At 37.5% G+C, this 22,135-nt stretch overlaps 1 protein-coding gene across 2 annotated transcripts in view; it reads left to right on the top strand.

The window, feature by feature from the left end:
- LOC105060435 (uncharacterized) overlaps positions 1-4,867 on the top strand; it is a 61,352-nt gene extending 56,485 nt beyond the window's left edge. For both annotated transcript variants that reach the window (XM_010944126.3, XM_073260653.1), the window contains 2 exons: positions 3,241-3,411; positions 4,083-4,867. In XM_010944126.3, the coding sequence (XP_010942428.1) occupies positions 3,241-3,411; positions 4,083-4,655 (744 nt within the window). In that variant the 3' untranslated portion in view covers positions 4,656-4,867. The remainder of the gene's footprint in view (positions 1-3,240; positions 3,412-4,082) is intronic.
- Positions 4,868-22,135: the final 17,268 nt, after the last annotated feature.

Here is a 22,135-nt window from a genome sequence, read left to right on the forward strand (position 1 = left end):
GCTGGGGTTTTTTCAACCTGCCAGTTAAATGGGCTAGCCTGTCCTGCCTTATTTAGAGGCAGATTGTGGCGGGTCAGGGTGGGCCGGCCCGTCTTGATAGTTCTAACTCCCACATTTGCCCATCTATGAGACAACAGGCGTGCCCCAAGGTGTTGGGGCGAGACAGGTCACAAGCTCTCAAAGACAGGTGGAGACCGAATATCGAGTCAAGGTGGAGATTATTGAGAAAAATATCTCAAAATTCAGTCCACAATAAGCCAAGAATGAGGTTCAGGATGACGAATGGAATCCAACGAGCCCAAAAATAGTCCAAACGGAGTCCAGACGGAGGAGATACGCGTAAGAAAGCAGGTCGAGAGCAGCTGGTACGGCCCATGGGCCGCCAGAAGGATCCACGGGCCGACGCAGGCCGGCGGCTGCACGGGCCAGTCGAGGTGCGTGCGAGCCGGCTGCGGGCGTGCAGCCCTGGTCCAGTGCGGGCGCCCAATCCTGTTTATCCTTCGTGGTCCATGGTGGATTGCACTCTGTCGTGGCTCGCAGGCTATGTGTGGATCGGTGCATGATCCGATGGCCTAGAGAGCCGTCGGTCGCGATCAGACGGCTCAGATCACTTCCTGGTTTGATCAGGAGTTAAGGGGGCTTGATTGCGCAATCGAACGGCTCTGGTTCGAACTGGTCACGATCGGATGGTATAGAAGGGTTCTAGGATTTGATTTGAGCCCGATATCCTAGTGAAACACTGTTTTGGGATTTTTGGAGGCTATATAACTCCGATTGACGAGCCGTTTGTTGCATTGGATAGCTAGTGACGTCCTGATCGTGTAGAGAGGCTTCAGGAGAGGTTTCAGAGAGCTTTTGTGAGGGTTTTAGGGCTTCTTATTGAGAGATCTTTGTACAAGAGTTGAGTGGTGAGTTCTTCTTGTATTTGTTTGATTTTCTTTCTCTCATAGTGAAGCTTGCACGCCCCGTGGAGGTAGGCTTGAGACCAATCTACATTACCTTGATTTGTTTGTGATATTTTTCTCTCTTTCTTCTTTTTTCCTCCCCCAACAAGTGGTATCAGAGCACAATAGGGGTGGGGTGGGTTGGCACTAGGGGCAAGTAATATTATTTGAAAAAGTTAAGCTAGTGCAAAAGGAAAAAGAAAAAAGAAATAACTGACAACCAAATAATTGCTTGTCTGACTTGAAATTATAATAACTAAGAGTTGAGTAATCTTTCTCTCCCTCTCCTGTTCTTCTAATATGAGAAAAAGAAAGAGAAAAAGATAGCCACTTCCGGATGAATGCAAATAACAGAAAACAGAAAAAAAAAAGAAGAAAATCGTAGAAATAATAATCTACCATCCATTGGGCTGTTAAGAATATCTCTTCTTCTGAGACGACGTCTTCTCAATGCGGTGGAAAACTGAGGGGAAGGGACCAAAACTGTGGAAAAAGGGGAGAATTAAAAGAATGAAAAATCTTGCACTAGGCTCTTTACTTGATAAATTGAGCTGTTGGGACCTTGAAAAGGCCTTTCTTCTTCTCTCACGAATGTTTTCTAAGGTCTGGAAAGCTTCGAGTCCCTTTCTGTCTTCCTCGTTGGTCTTATTGAGGTAAGGTTGTCATCTGTTGTTGGAGACTTGGAGGATTTCACACAAGATTTCTCTTGTTATTTCGAGGCATGGAGTAGCGTGGATAAATCTTCACAACAGAAATTCCACAGTTGTAGGAGAAAATCTTTGGCGCAGATGGGTTACAAATACAAATTATGATATGATTCCTTGCTATTGCCATCCAGAATAACTACTACTAGTCTAGGATTTTGCTGAAGGCCCCCCAGGTTGCCTATGGGGAGAAATAAAAGAAGAGAAAGTGTTAAAAAGGAGTGGCCAAAGGGAAGATGGAGGAGGCATGTTTGGCATGACCAAAGAAATCAAATATAATAAAGGAATGAAAAGAACAAAAATAAACAAGTTATGCATCTAATTTGGTTTGACTAATCAGCTTTCTATGCTCCTTTTTGTTCTCATTTGTGTAAAAGTGATCCAAAACCATTTGGGTTTTGCTTCAAAATGATGAACTTAAGGGGATTAAACTAGGGTTTGTGTCAGGAAGTCACCTTACTGTCCTGTTACAAAAGTGGAACGGTGCACATTGTTTTTAGCAAGTGTATAAATCATAAGCATCAGGACTTACTCCTTTGGGGAATTTTAAGAGAAAAATGAGTCCTATGTAAATGAATCTAGGGTTTACGTGGTGATTGATAAAGATACGTTCAAAATTTTGGATCTTTAAAATGAAACTATAGAAAAAAGATGCATGCTGTGAAGAAAATTAACATAGAATGTGCTAGAAGATGATCTAAGAATATCATGGCATAAGTTCAAGAAAACTGCGGAGAAGCAAAGGAGTATTATAACTCATAAGTGAAAGAAGGAGATAAGAGAGAGAATTGAAGAGAATGGCATGGGCAGTCTAAGCTTGCTTTCTATCGGCCAGCCTATAGAGACCGGTCTTTGCATGACTTCTTTTACATGTCATATGGGGCGCCAAATAAGCAAGTAATCTAAGCATGGATGCCTAGAAACCTTTCCTATAATGCCAAGATTTGGATTCGCAAGGAACCCCATATAAAACACACCTTAACTGTGAAAGTCAAATCTTCAATATGTGAGGACTTTCAGACCCCAATCAAATAAATACCAAAAGTAGAACCGATAAACACTATTCATATCCGAAACGCAACGCTAAAACCAGCAATATGATTGCCTCTGCTAAAGATGCAAAAAATACAATAAATCTAAAGGGAACCAGTTTTCTTCGTTACCTGTAGTGATCAAATATGTAGTGACCATGAAGCATCTTGCTCTATCAGAGTGTGTACTTAGTAGGGAAAGACTAAGATCATTTAGTTTGAAAAACCAAAGCTACCTCTATAAGGATTATTCACCTAACACAGAATCTCCTCATGTCCAACTTGTGATGTTGATGACTTTTCATCTTGCTCTATCAGAGTGTGTACTTAGTAGGGAAAGACTAAGATCATTTAGTTTGAAAAACCAAAGCTACCTCCATAAGGATTATTCACCTAACACAGAATCTCCTTATGTGCAACTTGTGATGTTGATGACTTTTCATTTGCTGGAAGCTTATTTTACCAAATAGCTGTCACAGTGACAGCAGAGGACACCCTAAAAATGTTGTAATCACTCCATACACAACTTCATTGCGCACGTGCTTTGGTTTGTGACTGCAGGAGAATGGAAGTGGATTTGATCTTGGTTCATCTTCTAGAATTTATAGTTCTAACCTTTCCAACGGTCACCAACATGGTCAGCTGATTCCATCCACCAGTGATGAGGAATTCGTTGATTATTCATTTGACAGCTTATCAGGCATACCATACAGCACGGAAGATGAAGAAAGGGTAAGTTGGTTAGCTATGATCCAATGTTTAAGCTCTTAGTACCAAAATTTCTAGCTGCATTGCATAACGGTACTATTTGATGACTAGTCCATGTAATAATGTGTTTTTTAGCGCATAGGGATCTCTTTGAGGGGTGTGGGGGAGGTGGGCCTGTGGGACAAGGGAGTACCCGCTGGGTGCTGCTGGTCTGGATCAGGCATCCAAACACCTGATCTGGTCCACAGTGGGCTTTTCCCCAAATTCTCCACTATTCTGGTGGGTTTCAGCCAGTCCAGCCCTATCCAGGCAGGCTTTATTTGGGCACTCTTGGATGGGCCACAGCCAGAAACTAAATCTTCCAGACTTCTCTGAAGAGTTCAGAGCCCTTTCATTGCATATAAATCATAATCAGCAAACTAGTGTATTTTCCACCTAATGTTCATCCGAGGGTAGTCCAAATTACTGAAGTGTTTCAACAGTCAATGCTTGCAGGTTCTGGAGGGGTAGTTTTAGTGTTAAACCAACTCATGACAGTGAGACTGAGACACTCAGACTAAAATCTGAGCTGATGAGGTTGAAAGAGGGGGTGTGGGGCACGCGCGTATGGGATGTGGGGGTGGGGAGAGACTTGATGACTCTTGTTCTTATTGAAAAAGGAAGTTGCTTCATTTTTTCTTTTGCTTGGGATGCAGATGTTCATGGAAGCAATCATAGAATCCCTGAAGGACCTGGAGATGAGGCAGCCTCAAGATCTTCCATCCAATTTAGGGACTGCAACATCTATGTCATCCGATGCCATGGGTGCTATGATTGCAGACTGTAGTGGGCCATCAGAGACAGTAAGGACCTCCATGCTGGAAAGCAATGAAGATGCTACAAAAGCTTGCACTGCAGGGTCTAATGGGGCATCAGAGGCTGGAGGAACCACAAAAGCTTGCACTGCAGGGTCTAATGGGGCATCAGAGGCTGTAGGAAGCTCCATACTACCAAGTGCCAATTTGGACTCAACTGTGGACCCTGCACTGAACAATGAAGGATCGCATATTATGGAACCTATGGAACCAACAAGTGCCAAGAGCTCCTCAAGTAGTGATTGTGTGTCTAGTGCTCCTTGTACTTCAACGGATGGTAGCAGCAAAATACAGGATGCTGACGTGGAAGCTGGCACACGAGCAACATTGATAGTACAGAAGAACCCAGCAAGCCACATCATGGATGGATTGGCACACCGTTGGGGTCTGAAGTTCCTCAGGAGTAACCGATGAGACGATGATACTGCGGGTTACCAAATTACTGCTTGTATAATGTAGTGTTGCATAGTTTTTGATTTTTTGGCAGGAGATAACTTTTCTTTTGCCCCTTTTTGGTTGCACAGTTTATTTATTATTTGTAAAGTGAAGAATGGAAACCAAGTGTGTAACTACTTTAAGCAATGATTCTCTAACGTCTGTGAATATGAACTAGGGATTTCTCCAAACCACCACTTCCACGCCACAGCTCTTGACTCCAAGTAAAATTTAAGATATACCTAGAGCTTGGTTTTTTAATTTGCAAGGGGCTCGTTCAACAGTGACATTCTTTAATCCGTCTCCAGTTATCTTGCAAACCAAGGTGAAGTGAACCATGTACTAACAGAACATATCAGGTCTGGTACTGTTTCAAGTGATGGCAACTTTTTGCTTAGGTTGAATGTAGAAATATCTTTTTAACCATTTCCCCTCTAGCCGGAAGGAATGTCTTCCAAGCTCACTTGCACCAATTGTTTAGTGCCATGTAATTATGGGCTACAATATCCATAGGCTTCTATGGGAAATTCATCACCCGGAAATTTATGGGTTTCAGTTTCTCTTCTTTTCTTCTCTCTCTCTCTCTCTCTCTCTCTCTCTTTCTGCTAAAATTTTTAGCCTGTTCGTAGGTCTATCTCCTTGGTTACATTTTATATATGACAGGTGACAAAACACTGTGTTGTCTATTTTTGTGCGGACGTTATATCCCATCGTTAAAGCTGCTGCTGATTACTCGAACATAATTTTATCCGGCTCAACATTGAAGATCACTTGCACCATGAATTGCTCTAATCATTGCGTATTTGGTCTTGTATCTCTACACGTCGAACATGGTCTTGCCTGCTACAATCAGACCGTATTGTCCTTTAAACTAATTCATGACACCAACATGGTTACTAGCAAATCCATGTTTGGACTGATAATTCTAAACCAGGATTCCCAGCTCAGCTTTCCAGGGATTGCCCGTTCTGCTTGAGTACGCTAAGGTTGCTAAATGGCTATGAATGAAAGATTGGACTCTAGTAAATTTCTATTCTTTTGCATGTTCAGGTTGAAAACCCATAGATGATTCTAGAATGTAGCAGCGAAAATATGCTTTTCGATTTTTTGTGATATAGGAAACAATCACCAATGTATTATGCTTTAAGTTTTCCAAGTTTTCTTTGATATGTTTGAATGAGGGTAGATCCTATGTCTCTCACCCTTGGGTATAGGACTGTTGGTGAATGATTGCTTTTCTTCATTCTTTTGAGCTGATTCATATTTATCGAGAAGCAAATAGTATAGTTAATTGGATTGCAACTTAGACATCACTATGGCTCCTTCCCATCTCTTAAACTTCTTATACGCAAATTCTAAAGGTTGTATTTATTCAAGGATTGGATACTGTATCTAGCTTACCAAAAACAAAATAGGGTAGTTACTCGATTTGTTAGTCTTGTTGCTCGAAGAGAGTTGTGGATTTGCAATTTCTAGGAACAATGAAATGGAGAACAAAGTAAACTTGATCAATAGGGAAATAATTTTAGAAGAGCTGAAATGATTCATTTCAGCAGTTGATCCACCAAAGTCTAAAAGTGGATATGTTGGTTATATTATAAGCAATCATGAAGTCACAAGTGTTTTTCAGTCGTGGAGAGCTTTGGGAGAACTTGATGCACAATCTAAAGCCAAAGAGATGTCATCTTTGCTTAATTTGAATAGATGTGTCAGAGGAATAAACTGATAATATATAATTAAAAGAGAGTAAATACATTAAAATAAAAATGAATTTGGCGTGTGTATATGGGATGTATTTAGTAGCTTTTCTTTTTCTTTCTTTATTTTTTTTCCAAATTATCAAAAGAAAGAAAAGAAGGATATTGGTAAGAATAATATATTGGAAGCAAAAAAAGAGGGGGTTAGAAAGGAATTAGCAAAGTACTCTCGAAACAAGTGGAATCACACAGTCCAAAGCCAAGTAAAATTGCTTCTACAGTGATTACTCTCAAGCATTTATAGATAGAACCAAAAATGGGAAGACAATTGATCTGTTTGAACTTGCTTTATCGCTTTCTAAAGGAAGATCCTATTATTTCCTTTGCCTGGAGGCTCTAGCAAATGACAATAAGAGTAAGTCGATCCCATGCAAGTATAAACTATATTTGATTTTTCATTTTTTGTTCTCAAAAGAATCTAGAGAACAAGGATGGTAGATGACATTTAAATCCAAGAATGGATTTCAACTGCATATAAACATTATCTGCGAAACAACAATGATGAAGCAAGCAATTAATATATTATAAAGAGTTTGTTGCAAAAGAGGTCTCTATTGTTAATATTACAACCTTCTTTTTCTTGAATTTCCATAGTATGGAGATAATTTTTGATAGTTAACTACATAAAACTCATATTTTCTAGGAGTAGCAACTTTGGAATGCATTGAAAGAACATAAACTTCTGTTTAGAAATAGATAGAATGATTTATCTATATAAAACCATGAAAATCTAAATTTCTCTAAAGGTAGGCTTGGACTAGTGCTAGACCATTTAATCATTCTTTTGTTTTCCCTTTTTTCCTTGAGAGAGAGGGGGGAAAGAGAATGGGAGGAAGACCCACTTGCATTAAAATTATGTAGGTCAAGAGTTTTGCAGATGTATCAACCAAAAACCAAACTTAGAACCTCCCATTCCTAAGTAAGTAGGTATGAAAACCATGACAAGCTAAAGGGATAACTTAAAAAATTGGATTCAAAATAAATAAATGCAAAATAGGGAAAAAGAAGCAAAAGGAAATAGAATGCATTAGTGCAGTGAAGGATACTCTCCTTTAAGGTAAAAAGTGCTGTTTACCAAAAAAAGAAAAGGTAAAAAGTGCAAGAAAAAATGACAGGACATCCAAATTAGAGATTTATCTGCCACCTCAGAACATATACAAACTAGCATTCAATAGATCTTGATGCTTAGATTTAGTATAGCATCGTATCATTTTATTAAAGATACCTATTGTTGCTTCTACTTGATGCAAATGTTAAAAACCAGTAAATATATAATTTTACATTTCAAATATTTGTAATAATGCAAGTTATGATCAACATTGCAGATCTACCATTTGCATGCCTCATCATTAGTTTTCAAATCATTAGTCTTTTTGCTTGATGTTTAGAGTTTAGTGTATACTCTTTTATGGGAATCAGAGTGTAATAATCAGAGGTTAGCTGCATCTAGAAATAGGTGCTTTGGGTTGTTGCATCGGCCATACGTTGATCGGCTAGACTCAAGGGAGAAATAATATGTTTGTGTTTGTTTATCTATATAAACATATATGTGGTTGAGTTATATAGGTGCTTTGGGTTGTTGCATCGGCCATACGTTGATCGGCTAGACTCAAGGGAGAAATAATATGTTTGTGTTTGTTTATCTATATAAACATATATGTGGTTGAGTTATATATATATATGTTTGTGTTTGTTTATCTATATAAACATATATGTGGTTGAGTTATATATATATATATATATATTTGTGTTTGTTTATCTATATAAACATATATGTGGTTGAGTTATATAGGTGCTTTGGGTTGTTGCATCGGCCATACGTTGATCGGCTAGACTCAAGGGAGAAATAATATGTTTGTGTTTGTTTATCTATATAAACATATATATGGTTGAGTTATATATATATATATATATATATATATATATATATATATATATATATATATATTGATAAAAGCGGATCATTCATACAATTTTTGTATGAATACATGTAAAAAAGTCTGAAAAAAATATCCCTCAAAGGCCGAGGGATCAAACTCAAATCCTATCAAAGAGTATCTCCGTAATGCTCTGCTACATATAATGCCATCTAATCTGCTGCTGTGTTTGCTTTTCGAAAGATGTGCCTGATGGTTAGAGCTGTATACCCAATCAACAAAACCGCAATATTTTGAAGGAGGTGAATAGCACCTCCCCTCACGCACCTTCGAATCCAAGTCACCACCATCAGTCATCCTTGATGATCAAATGGTCAACTCACAGGATCCACCACACATAGGTAATCCAAGCCCAAGCCACTGAGACCATAGGCTTGAAGAGATGGTTGCCCCCAGCTACAACAAAATTGGATTCAGGACCGCAGATCACAAAACCAGCACCTTTGCTCCTGCCCCTGATACTATCATCAAAGTTGACCTTAAGGTACATCGGAGGAGGGGGTTCTCAGGAAATAAAAACCCGATAGGGCACTGCAGGAGCAATGTAAGAGTCTCAGATCTCAGATGATCTCAAGATCACATCAATGATTTCCACTGTCAAGGAGAGAGCTCACTCGAAGATAAATCTGGTCGGAGATCTCCTAAACTCAAACACTAGACTATTCTGTGACAGCTAAATATGGTAAGCAATATAGGCCACATGGATATCAGCCTCCCTAGCTGCAATAGCCTCCACAAAGCTCCGTAAGAAATCAAGAAAGGCCTAAGTCAGAGCCTTAGTCTGGAAAAGGAAGGCATATATATCTGCAAGATGCCAAATCTGTCTAGCTCTTGAACACAAGAACAAAACATGCTCCACAGTCTCCTCCTCATATCCACTGGATGGGCAAGGTGGCGGCAAAACCATTCCTCTACCCCTCAAGATAGATCTAGCTGGAAGCCTACCCTAGGCAACCTTCCAAAAGAAGAGATATACTCTTGGATGCACTCCGGTCCTCCAAATCCAGTCGATATCCTGATCTTTGGTAGGTTTCCTCTAGTAGATCTAGTACAAGTCCCTCGCCACCACTCTTGGAGTGCACAAGGATCAAATCCTGATATCCCGGCTACTATTGAGTGGGAGCACCAAGGACTACATGTGCTTCGCCAAGGGCATCCTAAAAAACTAGGACACCATATTCGATCCTTTGCCATCTGGTTGGATGCGCTCTGAGACCCTCGCTAACTCACCCACCTCGGTACTAATCAAGGTTGGCCATCGACACATCAGCAAGTCAGCAATTCATTGGTCCCCTAATAGGTTCACTGATTGACCATACCCCACAAGCCATCTTGTCAGAGGAATCACATTAGGGGCATGGGCACACACCTTCCTCCACAAATAAGAGCAACTTCTCCTTAGCTGAATCTCATCGTCCCCAGGCCAAGCTCCATACCTAGCCCTCATCATCATGCTTTGCAAGCAATCTAGGTCCAAGAGGAATCTAGCCGCATGGCAAGCGATCATGGTTTTACACATACTGATCAAGGACTAGATGCCAAGACCACCTTCTGACAATGGCTTGCACACAACATCCCATGCTATCAGGTGCACTCCATGCCCTCCAGTATGTGAACTCCAAAGAAAACTCCTAAAGAGCTGCTCAAACTTTGATAGCAAGGTTTTATGCAGGATCATGTTGGAGAGAAGATAAATAGGGATAGAAGTAAGAACTGATCTCACCAAGATGACTCTATCTATCATAGAAAGCACTCTAGCTTGCCAACTCTCCAAGCACTTTCGGATAGTTTGCTCCATATCACTACAATCCATCCTCCTTAACCTACACCCCATCATAGGGATACCCAAGTACTGTAATATCTCGCTATGCTCCGTGACCACCAGAATGCCCCTGATGGAGAGCCATAAGTGGGAAGATGTCCTCGAGTTGAAGTAAACCGCAGACTTGAAGAGATTCACCTTCTAGCCCAAGATGAGGCAGTACTCCTCTAAGATCCTTCTATATCCAATGGCATTCCAAAGCTATTGTCCAGCTATACAACCCAAGAGGGGGGGGGGGGTGAATTAGGTTTTTAAAAAATTTAACGTTAATTTAGAACTATGAGGATTAAATAACAATGAGCAGAATATATGTAGAGAGTGATTTAAGCAAGGTGTAGAAATTAGATGCAAGAATGCAAATAGATAAAAAAATTTAGAAAGAGAGCAAGTAAGCACAATACAAATAAGTAAGATTTATAGTGGTTCGATGCCAACCTTGCACCTACATCCACTCCCCAAGCTCCTACTTAGAAATTCAAATCCATTAAACCATATTCAACAAGAATACAATATCGGTACCTCCGACTCTAGCTATCCAAGCTAGAACACTTATTTTTCGGGTACAAGCCAATCTAATACAATTCGATTCAAGGTTCGGACCAACCTTTTCAAGTTTTGAAATCCTTCCAAAACTAAAGATCGAGACAAAATAGAGTATGAGAGTTAATCACACAAAAATATAAATTTAGCTCCTTTAATGAGCAAATAAAACTTTAAATGCACTTTACACAATAAGAAGGAAGCTTTTCTGATTTTTTTTAAGATGGTTGAAGACTTGAATGAGCTCTTGAGGGGTTGGTGAATTTGAAATGAAAGCTTCTTTAACTTCAAGAGGGCTCTTTGCTTAGGGTTGAAATGAATACTTAAAAAACCTTCTTTATTCTCTCCTTTAAGTGCCTTTTATAACTTCAAATGATGGTGGAGAGTAATCTGGATAGATTTAGAGCCATTGGAGATCATTAAATGAGCATTAAATGCAGCCAAAACGAGCTAAAAACTAGCCATTGTGGAGTTTTTCCGTCACAGGGGTCGACTCATGGGATCGACTTCTGTGGCACAGAACAGAAAATAACTGTTCTGTAATTTTGACGTACACAGCAGCACAGGTCGACTCATAGGGTCAACTCATGCACAGGGATCGACTCAATTGGGTGTGCCAGCCAAAAAATCAGCATGCTGTTCAGCCCCTTTTGATATGAGTCGACTCAATTTTATAAACATGATTTTCTTTCAAAATACACATCAAAAAATTTTGAAATTACCTCTAATAGATCACAAATCTTCTGTTCTTGCTCTTGAGGCTTTCGAGTTAGGATTTGATGAAATTATGATTTTGCCCCTAAAAAATAATAATTTTTTTTTCAAGTCAAAATTATTAGTAACCCTCTCAAATACTTTGTAATCATCAAAATTAATTCAAGGAGCAATAATCTCTCCCTTTTTGACGATGACAAAATACTTGAGCAAAAGTAGAGTATAACATATATAAAGCATTGAACATGAATTTCAAATTTATGAAGATGTATCACTTAAACATCATAGCCAGTTATTTGAATGAAATGTATCATGAGTAATTTAAAGATCAATTTAAAATTTGCTTATAAGATCATTTGCTTTGAAGATTAAATTGAAAATTGCTGATAATTTTGGTTCTTTGACACATTTACTTTGATAATTTTACTTATTGCTCTCGATTCTATTTCTCTATTGCTTATTGCTCGATCTCGATTTTTGATTCTCTACTCTTCCTTTTTGATAGGATCAATTAAGATCTTAAGAAATTTTGAAGAGAGAGAAAAAAAGATAACATAAAGGATATATTTTTTCTACTCTCCCTTTTTGATACCATATTTTATTTCTTTACTCCTCCTCTTTGGTTGTTTATTTCTCTACTCTCCCTCATTATAGCAATCATAAAGGACATATCAATTTGCTCATATAGAAGATATTGCTATTCATAATATTTCATAGCATAAATATGAGTTATTTTTCATATCTCATAATTAAGACAATTCAATTGATCCCAATCATAAACATTCATTGAAATTCAAAGCATATAAATATATATATATCCAAAATGTGACTGAATACAGAGGTGTCCTAATACATATGAGTCAACTCAAAATATAAAAGTCATAGATAACAACTATCCAAGAGTCAATCAGCCAACAAATACAAAGGCCATAAGATAGATTTTAGACATAATAGACTAACTATTCTAGATCTAATATATATCATGGCTGGAGACGTCAGAATCAGAAGAGTCAGAGATATGATGAGGAGATATAGGATCAAATCCACGGGCACGACCTCGACCACGTCTACTTCGGCCATGGGTGGAAGTATCGGCACGAGTAGAGGGGCGAGAAAGTCCTAAAATCGGGGAAGATATGGACTGTGCTAGAAGAGAAAGTCTGATGGTGTCCAGAAGATCCAAAGCTCTCAACACAGACTGCATCAGGATACCAAACTGAGTAGAGACAGCCTCACTGGAGTCCCTGATCCCTCTTCTCAAAAAGTCAAATCTATCCTCCAAAACTCTCTGAAGTCTAGCCACCTCTGCAGACAGGTTGGAGACCTCTGTGAAGTTCTCATATGGCTGGAGATGGACTAAGGCTAATACTTGCCTCTACAAATCTAGAACTCTACCCATCAGTCTTAGAACACATCCCTCAAGCTCCTCAAGTCATACGGACTGAGCTGTGAGCTTCTAAAAAATAGTAGAGATATGAGGGATCAAAGTCTGGTCTGAGTCATCTTGAGATGTCGACCTCTGAGCAAAGATTGAGATGGCAAACTGCTGAGATAAAATAGAGGCAACACGCTGGGACATCAGCTCAATCTGATCATCTGTGCGTCTGAACTCTGAAGGATGTACCTTACTTTCTGACTGTGGAATTGAAGCATGCCTCCTCACTGACACTGAGGGACCAGCCTCGTGATCAGACATGAACTGAATATCAGGAGATGCTCTGTGATCACGAGGAGGTGAAGACAGTCTCTCCTCCTCTGCTCTCCCTCAACACCCTTTGACCAACCGCCATCAGTCTTTGAAAAATCCATGCGGTGCAGTGTGTGACGGTTGATGGTGTCAGAATGAGATAATCTGGCAACTGTCTCCCCCTCAAAACTAACTCCGAACCTCCTAAAAATCAGGGTGAATGCCATACCAAAAGGCAAGTGAGTCTTAGACCTATTTAGGGTCTCTTTCATGGTCTCAATCATCAGAATAGGAAGGTTCAAGGGGGTCTCGGTGATCACATGGTACATGATGCATATATCCCTACCAGATAAGAGATCATGCCTACCACTCCTAGGGATAAAGAGCTTGGTCACCATGTGATGCAAAAGCCTCATTTCCACTGAAAGTATCTTGGCTCTAATCTATTTAAACTTCCAGTAAAAGTTCTTCCAAGATAACATTAATTACTTCTTCTTTGATTGGGAGCTCCATATTAGTATAGCCTTCACAAGGCAAGTGCAGGATTTGTCCCAAATGCAATGGATCAAAAATAATATCAACACCTTTTACTGTAGATTTTACTGTTCCATTGAAGTAACTTAAGTTCAAATAAAATTCTTTGACAAAATCAACATAAGTATTTTCTTTCAATAGACAATAAAACTTCCATCCTTGATTTTTAATCTTTAATCCAATAGAGAACCCTTCTTTTTCAAAAAACTTGAAATCTATATTCTTTCCGGATTCTACTTTTCGATCAGAGAGAGATACCTTGCTTGGATTGATTAGGGACTGTGTAGAAGCTGAAGCAGGACTTGAAACTAGGATTGGAGCAGGAGAGGGCTCAGCTGCCATTCTTTTTCTGTGCACACTCTCTTCCAACCCACAAATAGATTTTTTTCTTTGCGGTAGCTTCATTTTGGGAGCCATTTGGATAAAAGAGACTTGTAAGGAGCTTAGGAGACTAAATGAGAGGTAGAGAGGAAAGGATTTTAGAAGAAAAAGCAAAAATTTTGGGGAGATAAATCATCGATTTGGAGAAGAGGGATTGAATCTAGGGCAAGCTCGAACCACCCAAATGAGGAAGAAAGAGGAGAGGAAGTTGGTTCCTTAATGGGCGATTTGAAGGGTGAAGATTGGTGGGAAGAGGGATTTTGAGAAAAACCTTCGGTTTAAGAGAGAAGAGAGGGAGAGCTTTCATTCGATAGGAGAAAGAAGAAGAAGAGTAAGAGTCGGCTCAACAAAAATTTTTCAATAAAAAGAGAGCGCTCGAAGGGTTTTGTCAAAATTTATAAGTTTACCCTAGGGTCAACCCTGGGGGTCGACTCATGACACGGAAAAATTCAAAAGAATGATGAAAAAATTTTGAAAAAATTTGAAACTTTGAGAAAAGGGTGTTTACCTAGAGATTGATTATATGAAGGATAGTTTTGAGCTTTTAAGCTCTTAAGAAAAAAAGAGAGATGAGAATTGAGCTCAACAAATTTGGTTCAATAAATTTTTGGCATTGAACTTGGAATCAGAGAGATACTTAAGCTGATGGATCAAGAATTCTTAGTTCTCTCTTAATTTCACAAAATCTATCTTCACTTAAGACCTTGGTAAAGATGTCAGTCAATTATTTTTTAGTACATACATAATCAAGAATTATATTATTATTTTGGATATGTTCTCTTATGAAATGATGTCTAATTTCAATATGTTTTGATCTAGAGTGCTGAATTAAATTTTTAGTTAGATTAATAGCACTAGTATTATCACATTTTATGGGAGTTTTATTGAGTTTGATGCCAAAGTCTTCAAGTTGTTGCTTAATCCATAAGATCTGAGCACAACAACATCCGACTGTAATGTATTCGGCCTCGACCGTAGACAGTGCTACCAAGTTTTGCTTCTTGCTAAATCAAAAGATTAAGCTAACTCCAAGAAATTAGCAAGTTCCACTAGTACTTTTTCTATCTAATTTACATCCAGCAAAATCGACATCTGAATATTCTATTAAGTCAATTGATGAGTCCTTAGAATACCATAATCTTAGAGTTTGTGTACCTTTTAAATATTTAAGAATTTTTTAAACTGCATTTAAGTGTGATTCTTTTGGATTTGATTGAAAGCGAGCACATAAACAAATACTAAACATAAAATTTGATCTACTAGTAGTTAAATATAATAAAGAATCAATCATCCCTCTATAAAGTTTTGAGTCTATATTTTTACCTCCTTCATCTTTGTCAAACTTACATGATGGGCTCATGGGTGCACTAATTGCTTTGGAGCTCTTTATTCCAAATCTTTTGAGTAGTTCTCTTGTGTACTTGCTTTGGATGATGGAGATCCCTTCCTTTGTTTGTTTGATTTAAAGTTCAAGAAAGAATGTAAGTTCTCCCATCATGCTCATCTCAAACTCTCCCTGCATGAGCTTGGCAAAATCTTGACAAAGAGTTTTATTAGTAGACCTAAAAATAATATCATCAACGTATATTTGTATAACTAAGATATTATCATGATTTCTTTTAATAAAAAGGGTTGTATCTACATTTCCTCTTGAAAAATTATTCTTAAGCAAGAATTTACTTAACCTTTCATACCAAGCCCTAGGTGCTTGCTTTAGACCATATAGAGCTTTATTTAATTTAAAAATATGATTAGAAAAAGTATGATTTTTAAAATTGGGGGGTTGTTCTATAAAAACTTCTTCAACAATATAACCATTGAGAAAAGTACTTTTGACATCCATTTGGAATAATTTAAAATTCATAAAGCATGCATATGCAAGTAAAAACCTAATTGCTTCTAATCTAGCAATAGGTGCAAAGGTCTCATCAAAATCAATTCTCTCTTCTTGATTATAACCTTTGGTAACCAATCTTGCTTTATTTCTAATTATATTTTCATGTTCATCTAGTTTATTTCTATATACCAATTTTGTGCCAATTACTGGATAATTTTTAGGTCTTGATACTAAAGTCCATACATTATTTCTTTCAAATTTATTAAGTTCTTCTTGCATTGCATTTATCCAATTATAATCTTTTTCAGCTTCATCTATGGTTTTAGGTTCAAGATGAGAAATAAATGCAAAATGATTGTATGCATCTTTAAGTAAAGAATGAATTTTTACTCCATGTGTAGGATCCCCAATGATTAGTTTCTTGGGATGATTATGAGCATACCTTCATTCTTTGGGTAGATTATTTGTACCTTGAGATTGTTCTTGTTGTTCTTCACCTTCATCATCCTGCTTGTTTTCATATTCTTCATCATTTTGAATTGTTGAGTCTTTTAGGGTGAGCTCCTTCATCCCTTCTATAAGAGGATCTGCATCATCAATACCTTCATTCTTCCTTAAGAAAAGATCATTAGTCTCATCAAAAATAACATGTATTGACTCCTCTACTACTAAAGTTCTTTTATTAAAAACTCTAAAAGCTTTACTAGAAGAGGAATAACCAAGAAAAATAGTTTTATCAGATTTTGCATCAAATTTTTTTAATCTTTCTTTATCGTTGTTCAAAATAAAATATCGATAACCAAAAATATGTAAATATGCAATATTTGATTTTCTTCCTTTCCAAAGCTCATAAGGTGTTTTCTTTAGTATTGATCTAATTAAAGCATAATTTAATATGTAACATGCCGTGTTAATTGCTTCCATCCAAAAGTATCTTTGGAGGTTGCTTTCACATAGCATGGTACGGATCATTTCTTAAAGGATCTTATTTTTTCTTTTTACTATCCCATTTTGTTGGGATGTTCTAGGTGCTGAAAAATTATGGTCAATACCTTTTTCATCACAAAACTTTTCAAAATCTTAATTTTCAAATTCGATTCCATGATCACTTCAAATATGTTGAATTGAAACATCTTTTTTATTAGTAACTTTTCGATAAAATTTTGAGAACATATGAAAAGTTTCATCCTTATGTGCCAAAAAGAAAACCCACGTAAAATGAGAGAAATCATCAATAATTACAAAGCCATATCATTTTCTACCTAGACTAGTAGTTCTAGTGGGTCCAAATAAATTCATGTACAATAATTCTAATGGCCTAGAAGTTGAAACAATATTTTTAGATTTGAATGATACTTTTGTTTGTATACCTAGTTGACATGCATCACAAATTCTATCCTTTTCAAAATTTAATTTAGGTAAATCGATAATCAAATCCTTTTTAATAAGTTTTGAAAATGAATGCATGCTAATATGTGCAAGCCTATGGTGCCAAAGCCAACTAGTCTCCTTAATTTTGGTATTCAAGGCTACTAGACATTGCATATTTATTTTAGAAAGATCATTCAAATCTATCATATAAATATTACTATATCTATGTCCAATAAATTTAATGCCTTCTTCATTGGGACTAGTTACTATGTATAATGAAGATTCAAAAATGACTTTGTACCTTTTATCATAGAATTGACTAATGCTTAATAGATTATATTTCAAACCATCTACTAAAAAAATATTTTCAATATACTTGGAGGGAGTGATACCAATGTTACCTATACCGATGATTTTTTCTTTTGCTATTGTCTCCAAAGGTGACCATCCCTCCATCTTTTGCATCAAGTGTGATGAATTAAAATTCATCACCGGTCATATGTCTTGAGCACCCACTATCAAAATACCATTTTTGATTTATTTCTTGGGATGCAAGACACACCTGCATGCAAAAATCAAGTTTTCACTTTAGGTACCCAAGCTTTCTTGGGTCCTTTTTGGTTAGTTACACTGGTTCCTTTTGGAACTCATATTTTCTTTACATTAGAATTTTCAGATTTGTTAGAGAAACAAGTATAGGATTTGTATCCTACTATACCACATTTAAAGCAAGTAATATTTGAAAACTTGTTACTTGATGAGTTCGCATAGATATTTTTTAAGAATTTTTATTTCTTTAAAGGGTTGTAGTCAAGATTGGCTTTATCATAAACGGTCTTTTGACTATCAAGTATCATTTGAAGTTTAGTTGAACTAAGAGTGAATTTTTCCATCATAGATTTTAACTTAGCAATTTTATTTTTTAAGTTTAGATTTTTTTGTGTCAAGACCAATTTTTCTTTTGAAATTATTTCATTTTCTTTTAGTAAAGATTGATTCTTTGATTTTAATTCTTTGTTCTTTACCCCTAACTTCTTTAAATCATCAACTAGATCATAAAATACTTTTTGAAGTTCTTCAAAAGTAAAATTATTAGGAGTTTCAGTGTTTACCTCATTTTTATGTGCCATAAGGCACAAGTTGGATTGCTCATGTGAATCTTCTTCTTCGGAGCTTGACTCATCACTATCACTCCAAGTAGCCATCATAGTCTTTTTTTTATACTTTTTGGGACCCTGGCTTTTTATATTCATAATAAATAAGGGACTGCTCCTTATCCTTCTCTTTTCTATTTTCTCCTTTTGTAGGTGGCCTCTTTCTCATCCCTTGTTTTCTTTTCTTCAAGAATCTTTTAAACTTTCTAGTGATGAGGATCATTTCTTCATCTTGCTCTTCATTTTCAGTTTCTTCAGATTCTTCATCGAGTTGAGTAGTAGACTTGAGGGCAATTATCCTCTTCTTCTTGACATCTTCTTCTTGATATTATTTCATGCTTAGCTCGTATGTCATTAGCGATCCTAGAAGCTCCTTCAAGGATAAAATATTTAGATCTTTGGCTTCTTGGATTGCGGTCACTTTGGCCTCCCATGTCCTTGGTAAAGATCTAAGAATCTTACTCACAAGATCACTGTTAGAGTAAGACTTATCAAAACTTTTTAGATCATTAATAATATCCATAAAATGAGTAAATATTTCAGTTATTGATTTGTCATGCTCCATTTTAAAGAGTTCATATTTGTGCACAAGCATGTTAATTTTTGATTTCTTAACTTGATTAGTGCCTTCATGTGTTACTTATAATCTATCTCATATTTTTTTAGCTGACATGTATGTTAAAATACGATTACACTCATTAGCATCTAAAGCATAATATAAAACATTCATGACTTTAGCATTAAGTTGAGCTATTTTCTTGTCAACCTCATCTCATTCTCTTTCAAGTTTGGTTGATTCTACACCATCAATTATCTTAGTAGGTGTGTGTAGTCTATTAACTATGATATTCCACATATCATAGTCAAGTGCCTGAATAAAAATTTTTATTCAAGCTTTTCAATAGGTGTAGTTTGACCCATTAAAAAGTGGAGGTCGATTTGTGGACTGCCCCTCGGCTAGTGAAGCACCAACTTGAGTTGTCATAGATCTTTAGCTCTTTAATGGTTAAATCAAAGTAGGGCTAGAGCACCGAGCTCTGATACCACTTGTTGCCCAGTTATGCAACCTAAGAGGAGGATGAATTGGATTTTTAAAAAATTTAACGTTAATTTAGAACTATGAGGATTAAATAACAATGAGCATGATATATGTAGAGAGTGATTTAAGCAAGGTGTAGAAATTAGATGCAAGAATGCAAGTAGATAAAAAAATTTAGAAAGAGAGCAAGTAAGCACAACATAAATAAATAAGATTTATAGTAGTTCGGTACCAACCTTGCACCTACATCCACTTCCCAAGCTCCTACTTAGAAATTCAAATCCACTAAACCATATTCAACAAGAATACAATATCGGTACTTTCGACTCTAGCTATCCCAAGCTAGAACACTTATTTTTTGGATATAAACCAACTCAATACAATTTGATTCAAGGTTCGGACCAACCTTTTCAAGTTTTGAAACTCTTCCAAAACTAAAGATCAAGATAAAATAGAGTATGTGAGTTAATCACATGAAAATATAAATTTAACTCCTTTAATAAAAAAATAAAACTTTAAATATACTTTATTTAATAAGAAGGAAGCTTTTCTGATTTTTCTCAAGATGGTTGAAGACTTAAATTAGCTCTTGAAGGGTTGGTGAACTTGAAATGAAAGCTTCTTTAACTTCAAGAGGGCTCTTTGCTTAGGGCTGAAATGAATGCTTGAAAAATCTTCTTTATTCCCTCCTTTAAGTACCTTTTATAACTTCAAATGATGGTGGGGCCCCAAGGGCTGGCACATAAGGGTCCAGTCCCTGCTTCTGAGATGCTAAGCACAAAGCTTGTGAGAGAGAGTCGGCACAGAGAATGAAAAGATAGGGAGAAAGGGGGAAACCTTGCTGCAACCCGATCGATGATTGGAAGAAGTCCGACAGCATCCCATTGATAAGAATTGCAAAGGTAGGGCTAGAAACACATGCCATAATCCACCCAATTTAGTGAAGGTGGAAGCCAAACTCCAGTCATGCCCTTTTTAGGAATTATAGTTCATGCAATTATAGGCCCGCTCCATATCCAGCTTAATCACTGTGAGACTATGTCAGTGGATGCTCTACGAAGATCATACATGAATTCTTGAGCAATAAGGATATTGTTGGAGATAATGCGACCATCAACAAAGGCTCCTACTTCGGGCAAATTAGTTGGGGTAGAATCGCCTTCATCCTGCTCACCATAAGTTTTGCACAGACTTTGTACAAGATCGTGCATAAGCTAATAGGTCTAAAGTGTCTTGACTCTGAGGCATCCTACCACTTTGATCTTAAGGCAATCAAGGTCTGCTTCAAGGAGGCAAGCATCATGTCGATAATAAAAAATTCTCGCACAGCAGCCACCACCTTATACTGAATGATAGGCCAGCAATGCCTAAAAAAGAGAGGGAAATCATCTAGTCTTGGGGCCTTGTCCTTCATTATAGAGCACACAATATTCCATACCTCCTCCCTTGAAATAGAACCAAGAAGAATCCTATTCTCTTGGTTAGTGACAATACTATGGGGTTGAGGAGACATAAAGGTACTGCCCCTACCAAGAGACACCATCCACCTTGACTTGAAGAAGTGAACAATCATCTGCTTGATGCCTTTCTTATCCTCCATCCACTGCCCGTCTGTATCCTTGATCACTCAAATCCCATTCCTATGTCCCCCTCCCTGATCCACTGGACCCTAAATTTCTATCTCTAGACGATCCCTATTGATACAAAAGAGAGTGATGCTCAATAAGCTTACCTCACAAATCAGCAAGGTCAGCATTAGCAAGTCCATCCTTTTGATCCTCCTGCTCCTGAAGCTCTGAAATGGCTATCTCCGTACCCTTGAGCCTTTTGAAGATGTTGCCCATGTGAGCTCAGGTGTGGTGCTCCCAAGCCTTGGGAACACAAGAGAAGAAGCCAAGGGGTCAAGGGAGCAAGCCAGCAGAAGAATCATCCAGGATAGAGTATTTCTGCTACTTAGTTGGCTCATTTTTGAGATTGAGTTACTAAGTTGAAGGTGAGTCAACCCAGTCTCAAAGTGGGTCGACAATGTCTCAGAGGAGAAGCCAGACAGAAAGTAAGATTTTGGGAACCTGAGGTCGGTACATGGATGAGTCGACTCAATTTTTGGATAGAAGTTGTTCGAGATTCTATTTGGATCTAGGATCGGATTTGATCCTAGGTGACTTAGGGCCTTGGTTAGAGAGGTCTTAAAGGGCAAATCCATAGTTTGGGTCAGGATTAAATCCAAGGGGTGAGTGCATGGCAAGACATAGGTGTACATGGGCTTAGGGAGTGCATCAAATTGGGTTAGCTATTTGGAAGTTTTGTTAAGCTTTGGGCTTGACCCTTTTGTATAGGTATATATATATATGTAACTAGGTCAAGGATTCATTATATGCTGAATATAGAAAAGAAATAAAAGCTTTTTCTCCCAAAGAACTCTCTTCTTCTCTCTCATTTTTTCAAAGCTAGGGCATCGCCCTTGTTCTTGATTGTTCTCGCTTCTACATCTAGGTGATCTCTCTTCGGTTGGTGGCTAATCATCAGGTTCCTATGCACGATCCGCATTCATCTTTAATAATTGGTATCAGAGCAGGGTTGCATGGAGGAAAGAAGGAAGGTGCGTAGGATTTCTACATTCAAGATCTGTGGCATCAGGTTTTATTTCAAAACTCTTCTTTATCTTCTTCATGATGATCCCTTAATT

This window comes from Elaeis guineensis, chromosome 7 (genome assembly GCF_000442705.2).
Source record: "Elaeis guineensis isolate ETL-2024a chromosome 7, EG11, whole genome shotgun sequence".
NCBI lineage: Eukaryota > Viridiplantae > Streptophyta > Magnoliopsida > Arecales > Arecaceae > Elaeis > Elaeis guineensis.